We start from the raw sequence: 9,498 nt of genomic DNA on the forward strand, positions 1-9,498 counted from the left end.
GAGCAGATTTTCAGGTTTGACTCAATCACAATAGAGACAATGACCTGTCAGTCTGGTCCCAACAGAGGAGATCTGAACTCAGGGGTTGCAACATGTGACATGTTTGAAAATAAAGCTTTGCCTTTTTGTGAAATCAATTTTGTCAGTTGAATTTTACATTCTGCACACACATTCTAAGATAATGTGTCCTTCTACTGTAATATTGTCTTTCTAAACTATATCAATGAGTAAAGAAACATCAGGAACAACTGTTCTTCAAGAGAAGTGGAATTTAACGCGATCATGTCATATGTGACAGAAGGCAGCTGCCCCTGGGGCCAGGGGCCCTGCATCGGGCGTGGAGCATGCGAGTGTGTTCACATGTGTGGGAGAAGATGTGACAAGCGTGAGCCTAAGGCTCGTTTCAGACAGAGTTTTTCTTTCGTTTCATAATCCTTTGATCCTTATTAAAAATCCAGTCGTAAAATCAGTGAAAGTTGAGAAACCTTGCCATCTAGTGGTCCAACAAGTACGTGGGAAAGAAGAGAGACGCCACATCCAGTTAAAGCAGGAATGCACTTCTAAGTACTGTGTGTTTAACTCTAAAGCAATGCTACAAGCAGACAAGCAAAACATCAGAGAAACGTTTAATTTTAAGGTTTTATCTGTTCAGAAAAGCCCAACATCACCGTTTTTACATTCCTTCATCTTTTAAGACCGATTTTCACAACTGACGCTGAAACAAAAACAGAAGTCTGGTTCATGACATGGCTGAATAGTGGCACAAATACAAAGTGATGGGACCTGGCAGAGCTGTGAGACTAAGCCTTTATTGGTGGTAATATTCAAACTTTTAGATTCGACTGCAACATTCAATTATGTCATGAAACCATGAACGTGATTTGCGGGTCAGAAATCAGCAGCAGACAAAGAGACCATGATGCTCCTCCCTGCATCACATTGAGCTCTTCCCAGTTGATTCACAGGAATCAATTAAAATTCCTTTTCAAATCAAAATGGTTTCAAGCTCCTCTTGCATCATCAGCACTTGGCTTTCTTGCCGTAGCCGTCCACCACTTCCGGTGTGACGCTCTGGTCCTCCTCCACATCTTCCGTCACAGTCTTACCGACCAGCTGGAAGATGTCCCCCGCTGTGACGCCCATTGGCTCGGCCACCTTCACGGCCAGCATGTCCATAGTCAGGACGGTTCCTTTAAGGATCCTCATCTTGGCTACCACCGACTTACCCAACTAAGGAGAAAGAAGAAGAATTTTTTTAGTTATATATAAGTCATTTAATGTATAGAACACATTTCTGTTAACTTTTTGTTAACTTAACTAACCTGTTTTGCAACACTTAAAATGCTCCTGAATAAAATTTAACCCTTCACATTTAACTCATTGTTTGATTTTTTTAGGACTTTCTGGATAAAACAGTTTGATCTGACCTTGTCATGGCAGGGCTTTTCACAAGGCAACATCTCTTTGATACTGCTCCCCATCGCTCGCTCCACCAATCGGATGGCGCGAACCAGCTCGGTGAGCTCAGAGGGCTCCAGCGATGCCTTGTGGTCATTTCCTCTCCATGTTTTATCTAAAGTTACGTGGCGCTCAACAATCTTGGCCCCCAGAGCTACTGCTGCCACTGAAATGTGGATTCCAGACTCGTGGCCGGAATAGCCGATAGGAATCTCTGGAAATTCCTTCTGGAATTCCTGTTATTGACACATAGAGAGAAAAATTATACTGCTATTAAAAAATGCCTAACATTCTGACATTTTAGGTAATACACAAACTTGATTTTATGCTAGATGAACATTTAACACATTTAAAGGCCTTAAACTTGCTTTACATCAGGGGTAAACAGAAAATCTGTGTCTGTATATATATATATATATATATATATATATATATATACACACACACACACACACACACACATATATATATATATATATATATATTTATATATATTTCTGTTGCATTTACCGTGATCACTCTGAGGTTGACGTCTTCAGGCTCCAGAGGGTAGGCACTGGTGCACTGCAGAATGGCAAAGTTGTGGTTGTGCTCCTTCACAGTCTTGTAGACTCGACGCATGGTCTCCATGGACTGCATGCCACTAGACACCACCATAGGACGTCCTGACAGGCAACACGCTTCATTAAGTCATTCATATGCATGTGATGATTCACTTATAATTTTCCCACTTGTCACAGATTAGTCTCACCCTTCTTGGCGGTTTTCTCCAGGTAAGGAAAGTTGTTGGTATCTGCAGAGGCCACTTTGAAGAAAGGCACGTTGAGCTCATGGAGAAACTCCACTGCCATCTAAAGACAGAAGAATGTAAGGTCATTCACTTCTGATTATTTAAAGGTGACAACGATCACATCAAGGGCTTGTTCTTACCTCATCCGTCCCTGAGGCAGTGAAGAAGATCCCCACCTCGTCTGCATACTTCTGCAGTTCCCTGTACTGCTCGTGGCTGAACTCCAGGTAACGCTTGTGTTCACCGTAAGTCTTTCCCCAGGAGTGCTTGCTAGTGTACGGGCGCTCCAGGGCTCGTTTGTTAAATTTAAACTCCAGTTCACATTTCTGAAATTTGGCACAATCTGCACCGCACTCCTACGAGGTTTGATATGAGAAAATAGAAAAATAAAACTACAATGCAAACCTATTATATTATTGTACCTATAAATATATATATGTGTATGTATATATAATATTTAATCAATAAATAATTTTAGGTGTGGACATGGCAGCAGGTGAAAATGTAGTTTCTCCCTAAACTAAAATAGCCCTTGCAATAACTAACTTTAAATCATGACATTGTTTAATTGTGACAATTGAGGTGCATGTTTAATTTTACATATAATATTTTTTAACGCCCATCAACGTTCAAGTCCAAATTTTTGTATTTGCAATAATATACAAACATCTAAGAGTTGCATGAATAAAACGGGGAGTAGTTTCAGAACTGACGCTAGGTGCTGGGTATGAAAATTCAAACCAAACTCCATTCAAAACTCTAATAATTTAACATCAAGCTTCTACTGTGATGTGTCACACATACGTACAGTAACCAATTGGAAGATGTGCCGTAATTAAATAACCCACAGTAACACGCTGTCTGTCTGTGTATACTCTATTACCTTTGCCTTTTTTATCATCTTCTTTGCAATCTCAATGTCTCCCTGGTGATTTTGTCCGATTTCGGCTATGATGAAACACGGATGGTTTCCTCCGATCATTCTTCCGGGACACAGCTCAAACTTTAGAGGCATTTTGCTCACAAAAACAATTACTTAAAGTAAGTAACTAAGAAACCGGCCGTAGGAAGAAAGACTTATGACTGATGAGTCTATTTATACGTGCTACACGAACAGCAGGGCCAACCCCGGCCACGTTTGCGCCCTAGGCGACATCCTGATTTTGCGCCATTTACTCACCACCCCACGTGCAGTTACGCCCTCTCCCGGCTCGCGTTCCCGGATCCCGACATTCAGACAGTTAAAATAATTATCTCTACCACACTCCACTCAGGGAACATTAAATATTTGGGCATTGAATTGTCGTCTAGGCTGTCAGAGCTTATTGATCTAAACTACAACCCATTATTAAAACAAATAGAAGCCAACCTCAAAAGATGGCAGTCCTTACCCATTTCACTTATGGGAAGAATTGCCACCATAAAATGATGATCCTGCCAAAAGTTAATTACATATTCTCCATGATTTTGACTCAGCCAGGCCAGGTGTGGTTTAAGACATTAGACTCCTACATCTCTCAGTTTTTGTGGAAAACCAAGCTATCACAAAATAGTTTAAAAAAATCCAGACGTTGTGACGGCCTAGAACTACCTAACTTCCACCACTATTTTCTTGCCAACAGACTGGAACCATGTCCACAAATGGATAAAACCCATGCCAGCAGATTCCCCATGGTTAGACATTGAACAAACATTGTGCGGGAATATTAAAGTTGCAGGTCTATCATTTATCAGTACCAAAATCAAACACCATAGTTGCTACCAGAGCATTAGCATAAGAGCATCTCTGACAGCCTGGTGGGATTTTCTTAAAATTACTGGATCTTTGCTTACTTTTTGCCAAAACACACCACTTTGGAACAATCCAGACACCATACAAAACAAAAAAACAAAAAGGTAATACACTTTCTGACTTGGCATATTAAAGGGATAACACATCTAAAACATGTTTTCATAAGAGACACGTTTACCTCTTTTGAAGAAATAGTGTCCCACTATGAAATCACTAGTGCCAATTTCTTAGAATATCCAATAAAGTCAATACTTAATGCAAAAACTAAGAATACTCCCATCCACATGCAACCACCACCAGCAATAGAACGATTTATTGATATATCAGAGAAAAGGACAGTATCAAAAAGCTATATTTTAATTTCCAATGTTGATGACACAGTGGGATGGGACAAGGATGTTCCAAATGGGTCTCACAAACATTTGCCCTCATTGTACAGATAACACAGCAGATAGATTCCTACATGCATTCTGGTCATGTTCACCTGTGCAGCATGTGTGTGAACACCTGTCAACCTGGTTAAGCTGTCCAATCCCAACAGCCCCTGCACTTTGTCTTTTAGGAGATCTAAGTGGGCTTGACCTAGAGACAAACTCTTCACATACACTTCTTTCTGCCCTCTGTGTCGCAAAGAAAATCATCCTCATAAACTGGAAAACTAAAAAGAAATTAAGCATTACTCAGTACTTGCTACAGTACTTGATTACACCACCTTAGACACATTGCCTGCTTGTTCAAATCAATAACCAAAACTATACTCTGATTGATTCCATTTCCAGGTAGAGACGTGTGGAGCTTGGGTGCTGCGTCATGTCTGGCACAGTGGTGGGGGGGTGCCTGGTGGTTGGGAGTGCCTGCCTGCCTAGGGGATCGGCCACAGGGCTGGTGGATTCTGGAGTGTCCACATGGGGCCCCTGTGGTGGGGATGTGGTGGCTGCTGGGACCGGCAGTCCGGTGCCGGAGTAGGGCCATTTTGAGGGTTGGCGTGTACTTGTCTCCGTGGAGCGGACGCAGGCAGTGTGTGAGGGTGGACCTGGGGATGGAGACCTGGGTGCCCTGTGACCGGGGGGGTGTCTCTCCCCTGGGACACTGCCCCGGCTCGGGTCGGGCGCTGCCTGCCCTAGCGGTCCGACGCCCTCTGGTAACTGCTCGGGTCTGTCATGGGGGGGAGGGGGTCTAGCGGGCTACTCGGGCTGCGGTCTTCTTGGGCCCTGGGCGGAGGCTGACCCTCAATGCACAACTGCAGAGTATGTGTGTAGGCTTGAGTGGAGCACTACACAGGGCGAGCATGAGCATACTTGAATGAGAGAATGGGGGGGCCAGTAGACGGAGCCTCCCCATTGATGGCTCTGTCTGCTGGACCCCCCGGAGAATTGGGTATCTCCCAAAGTTCCTCATACTTAGCTACATACACATACATTTAGGGCCGGGGGTGGGCTCTTTCACTGGGGCCTGGGGCTGAGGCCAGTTGTGGCCTCGGCCACTGGCCCTGATGGAGAGATCACCACCCAGTTTTAACTGCAAAAAGACATTTAGGGCGAGGGGGGGCACTGTCCGGGGGACACACCGTCAGCCAGCGGTTGTGCTCCTGGAGGTGACACCCACCTTTAGTGCACTTTAGTTCCACACACTCACGTCCAAGCTGGGTTGCAGGGTTCTGGGGGACCTTTTTCTGCTGCCCTCTGCCTCCCCCGGGTTGGGGGGGTTGGTCGGGGCTCGGGAGGAGCTGCGGTCCCTGCCTGGGGCCACATGGACGGCAGGCCGGAGACCTACCCTCCCCACGAATGTGATCAAGCGAATGGTGTGGGTGCGAGAATGTATCTGAGAGTGCATTGGTTCACGTATGATTGACTAGTTTGTTGTGAGAGAGTCTATGGTGTGTGTGTGTGTGTTGATGTGATGATGTGTGTTGCACATGTGGGTGGGTGTATGCGTCTGTGTTTGTGTGAGTTGGTATGCGTGTGGTGCGGTTGAAGTGTGGGGGGTCCGGTTTTTCGCCCGGGGTACGAAGATCGTCTGCCTGGGTGGTCTCTTTTCTGCTGACCCCACCAATTGCTGGCCTTGTGCTGCAGGCAGCTGTAGCGCCAGGGGATGAGGTCGGGCCGATGGGGTAGGCCCCGCTCCGCCCATGTGGGGGTGGTGGACTGGGGGCGGGCCCCACTCTGGGCGCGGGGGCATCTTCTGGCGGGCTCCCTACGGACCGTGGGTCCTCGGGCTCTACTCTTTCGGGCCGACCCTCCCGCCGGGGGGAGTGTTTGCCCCTGGTTCTCATGGGGCGGACAGCGTTGACCCCCGGTGGCCCACTCTGGCCTCAGGTGCTGTCTCTGTTGCTGCTGCAGCTCTGCCTGGGGGGCTCTGTGTGGGCGGCTTGGGTCGCAACACCTGCCCTCCTGGAACTGAAGGTGTGTGGGCTCCCTGGCTGCTGGGATTCCTTCCTCTGCTTGCTGGATGGGCGTAGTGGCGGAGCCCCTCACATCACCCTGGCTTCCACAAGTGGCATTGTTCATGCACCAACGTCTGCCTCACCCTTTGGGTGAATAATGATAAGCTACAGCCTTACTAACCTTGTAGTGGGACACTTTCCAAATCCAACTGTAAGTATTATTGATACTTATCACCACCAATATGAATAATGTGTGAATATGGAATTTGTGGTGTTGTATGTCATGACTTTTATTAAGTAGTATGGGATATGTATAATAATGCACATATGTATGTATATTGTATGTATATGTTTGTATTAGTATGTGCACATACCTTAGCACTATTATTGGTATTAGTATTAATCTCCAAGGTAAACCACAGTACAAAAATTGTTTAGTTATGAATGTGTTAGCCTAAGGTAAATCCATGCTTCTTATTTATTTATTTATTTATTTTTTATTTATTTGAAAAAAAAAAAAAAGAATGAGAGAATGGGTAAGTGTCAGAAGGGTGAGGATGGTTCTGGCTGTGCTGTGTATGGTGCCTGAGCAGTAGTACTTCAGTCTCTTCTATCTCTTCCTGGCTGGGGGTTGTGGGGGGCGGTGGGATGGGTAGCAGAACTAGTCTGGAACCGGGCTCTGTGGACCCCTGTGCCTTGCTTCCCAACTACATCTCTCCACATTTATCCACTTAGGGCTGCGAGGGGCGTCCTGCTGTTGGAGGGATCGGTGCTACCGGGAAGTGGTTCCGTTCCTCCTAAGTGGGATGCTCTGCAGTTTTAATTGCATTAGTCATACACACTCATACAGGACTTTGGGGGCTGCCTCCGCGGGGGCAAATGGTCAGAGCGTTCACTTTGATGTCTCTGTCTGCTGGACCCCTCGGGGAACTGGCAATGTCCCAAAGTTCCTCATTCCTAGCCACAGCTACATACATAGGGCCAGTTGTGGCCTCACCCACTGGCCCTGGTGGAGAGATCACCACCCTGTTTTAACTGCACAATAGACATTTAGGGTAGGGGGACACTGTCCGGGGGTCACACCATCAGCCAGAGGTCGTGCTCCCGGAGGTGTCCCCCACTTTCAGTGCACTCCAGTTCCACACACTCATGTTCAAGCTGGGTTGCAGGGTTCTGGGGTGCCTTTTCCGCTGCCCCCTGCTTCTCCCAGGATGGGGTGGGTGGGCAGTGTTGTGAGTCCCCTCCCAACCTCAGAGGGCGGCACTGAGCAGCTGTTTCCTTCCGGGAACATCAATAACTGGAGGACTATTTAAGTGGAGGATGGAGACTCCTCCAGTTGTCAGTGTGTTATGGTAGACACTCGGTTTGCATCTGGCTTCCTGTATGACGGTTGGTTTTTGTGTTTAGTTTGGATCGTGAACAGCCCTGTTACTCCTAATTTGGCTACTCAGTGCAGCGACCTATTGTGTCCTGGTTTTGTTTGGTAGTTGCTTCTGTTTTATATTATTCCTCTGTCTAGTTTGTTTGGTCCTGCTTCGCAGCGCGCCTCAGTTTAGTTTATGCACCTTTTTCCTACTTTGTAGTGACCCTTTGTTTTGTGTGGTAATAATAAATATATCATTTTTTATTCTGCCATCCTCGCCTGTCACTGCTTTTGGGTTCTGTCCTGTCTGGTCTTGGGGGTGTTCGTAACAGGCGGGGCTCGAAAGATGCTGTGGTCCCTGCCTGGGCCCACATGGGGCCCCATGAATGAAATTAAGCAAATGGTGTGGGTGTGAGAATGTACCTGAGAGTGCATGGGTTCATGTGTGATTGACTAGTTCTAAGAGAGTTTGTGGTAGTGTGTGTTGATGTATGTGTGGGTGTGTGTCTGTGTATGTGTGAGTACGTATGCGTGTGGTGGGGGTCCTGTTTTCCGCCCGGGGTACATGGATCCACTGCCTGGGTGGTCTCGTTTCTGCTGACCCCCACCAATTGCTGACCTTGTGCTGCGGGCCTGATGTGGTGCCAGGGGATGAGGTCGGGCGGATGGAGCGGACCCCGCTCCGCTCGTGTGGGGGTGGTGGACTGGGGATAGGACCTGCTCTGGGCGCGGGGGCATCGCATGGCGAGCTCCCTACGGACCGCGGGTCCTCGGGCTCCACTTTCAGGCCGACCCTCCCACCAGGGGGAATGTTTTCCCCTGGTTCTCATGGGGCGGACAGCGTTGACCCACGGTGGCCCACTCTGACCTCGGGTGCTGTCTCTGTGGCTGCTGCAGCTCTGCCTGGGGGGCTGTGTGTGGACGACTTGGGTCGCAACACCTGCCCTCCTGGACCTGAAGGTGTGTGGGCTCCCTGGCTGCTCGGATTCTTTCCTTTGCTTGTTGGATGGGCGTAGTGGCCGAGCTCCTCACATCACCGTGGATTTCAAGTGGCATTGTTCATGCACCAACGTCTGACTCACCTTTTGGGTGAACAATGTTAAGCTACAGCTTTACTGACCTTGTAGTGGGACACTCAATGCCTGAGCTGATAAACAGGCTTTCTAAACCCAACTTTAAGTATTACTGATACTTATCACTACCGAGATCAATAATGTGTAAATATGGAAATTGTGATAATGTCATGGCTATTATTAAGTAATGTAAAAGCAAAGCTGTCCATCACAATACAGCATTCAGCCTAATAAAACGATCATGGCTTAACTCCAACAATAACTGATCCCTCGGATGGTGGTGAAGCTACAAGTCTGAACAGACAGCGTTTGCTCGACTGTAAAACCAGACAATCAAGTGGGCCCTCTCATTCAAACTGAGTGCACTTCCCAACATGCATAAAGGAAAAACGTTTATTAGGTTTCAGATGAAAACATAGCAATGTAATTGTCATTAAGTTAATATATTTATTAATAAACTCTATTGAGTCATGAACTGACGGAAAGTGGTCAAAGCCTACTTAGCCCGAGGTTCCTCGATCTAATTAGAGCTTTGCGTTTTTATAACCCAACCACACCAGCAGAGTGTAGGTGGTCACAACCTTGAACCACAGAATCATGAATCATCGTACAAATACATTAAAAATGAAAAGACAGCAG

At 46.8% G+C, this 9,498-nt stretch overlaps 1 protein-coding gene across 1 annotated transcript; it reads right to left on the minus strand.

Annotated features, from left to right (window-relative positions):
* Nucleotides 1–612: 612 nt before the first annotated feature.
* On the minus strand, nt 613–3,325 carry LOC114858282 (sialic acid synthase-like). Its single transcript, XM_029155321.3, has 6 exons — nt 3,132–3,325; nt 2,389–2,604; nt 2,210–2,309; nt 1,969–2,123; nt 1,428–1,694; nt 613–1,230 (listed from the first exon to the last, which is right to left on the minus strand). The coding sequence occupies exons 1-6, from the start codon at nt 3,261–3,263 to the stop codon at nt 1,021–1,023; spliced, it is 1,080 nt and encodes a 359-aa protein (XP_029011154.1). The 5' UTR covers nt 3,264–3,325; the 3' UTR covers nt 613–1,020.
* Nucleotides 3,326–9,498: the final 6,173 nt, after the last annotated feature.

The sequence above is a fragment of the Betta splendens genome, chromosome 1 (assembly GCF_900634795.4).
Source record: "Betta splendens chromosome 1, fBetSpl5.4, whole genome shotgun sequence".
Taxonomy (NCBI): Eukaryota; Metazoa; Chordata; class Actinopteri; order Anabantiformes; family Osphronemidae; genus Betta; species Betta splendens.

Excerpts from the sequence above, each read along its gene's own strand:
- LOC114858282 (XM_029155321.3), bottom strand. The coding sequence starts at position 3,263 with ATGCCTCTAAAGTTTGAGCTGTGTCCCGGAAGAATGATCGGAGGAAAC. Across the intron at positions 2,310-2,388 it reads CTGCCTCAGGGACGGATGAG|ATGGCAGTGGAGTTTCTCCA; the intron begins GTAAGAACAAGC and ends TTCTGTCTTTAG. Across the intron at positions 2,124-2,209 it reads GGAGAAAACCGCCAAGAAGG|GACGTCCTATGGTGGTGTCT; the intron begins GTGAGACTAATC and ends GTTGCCTGTCAG.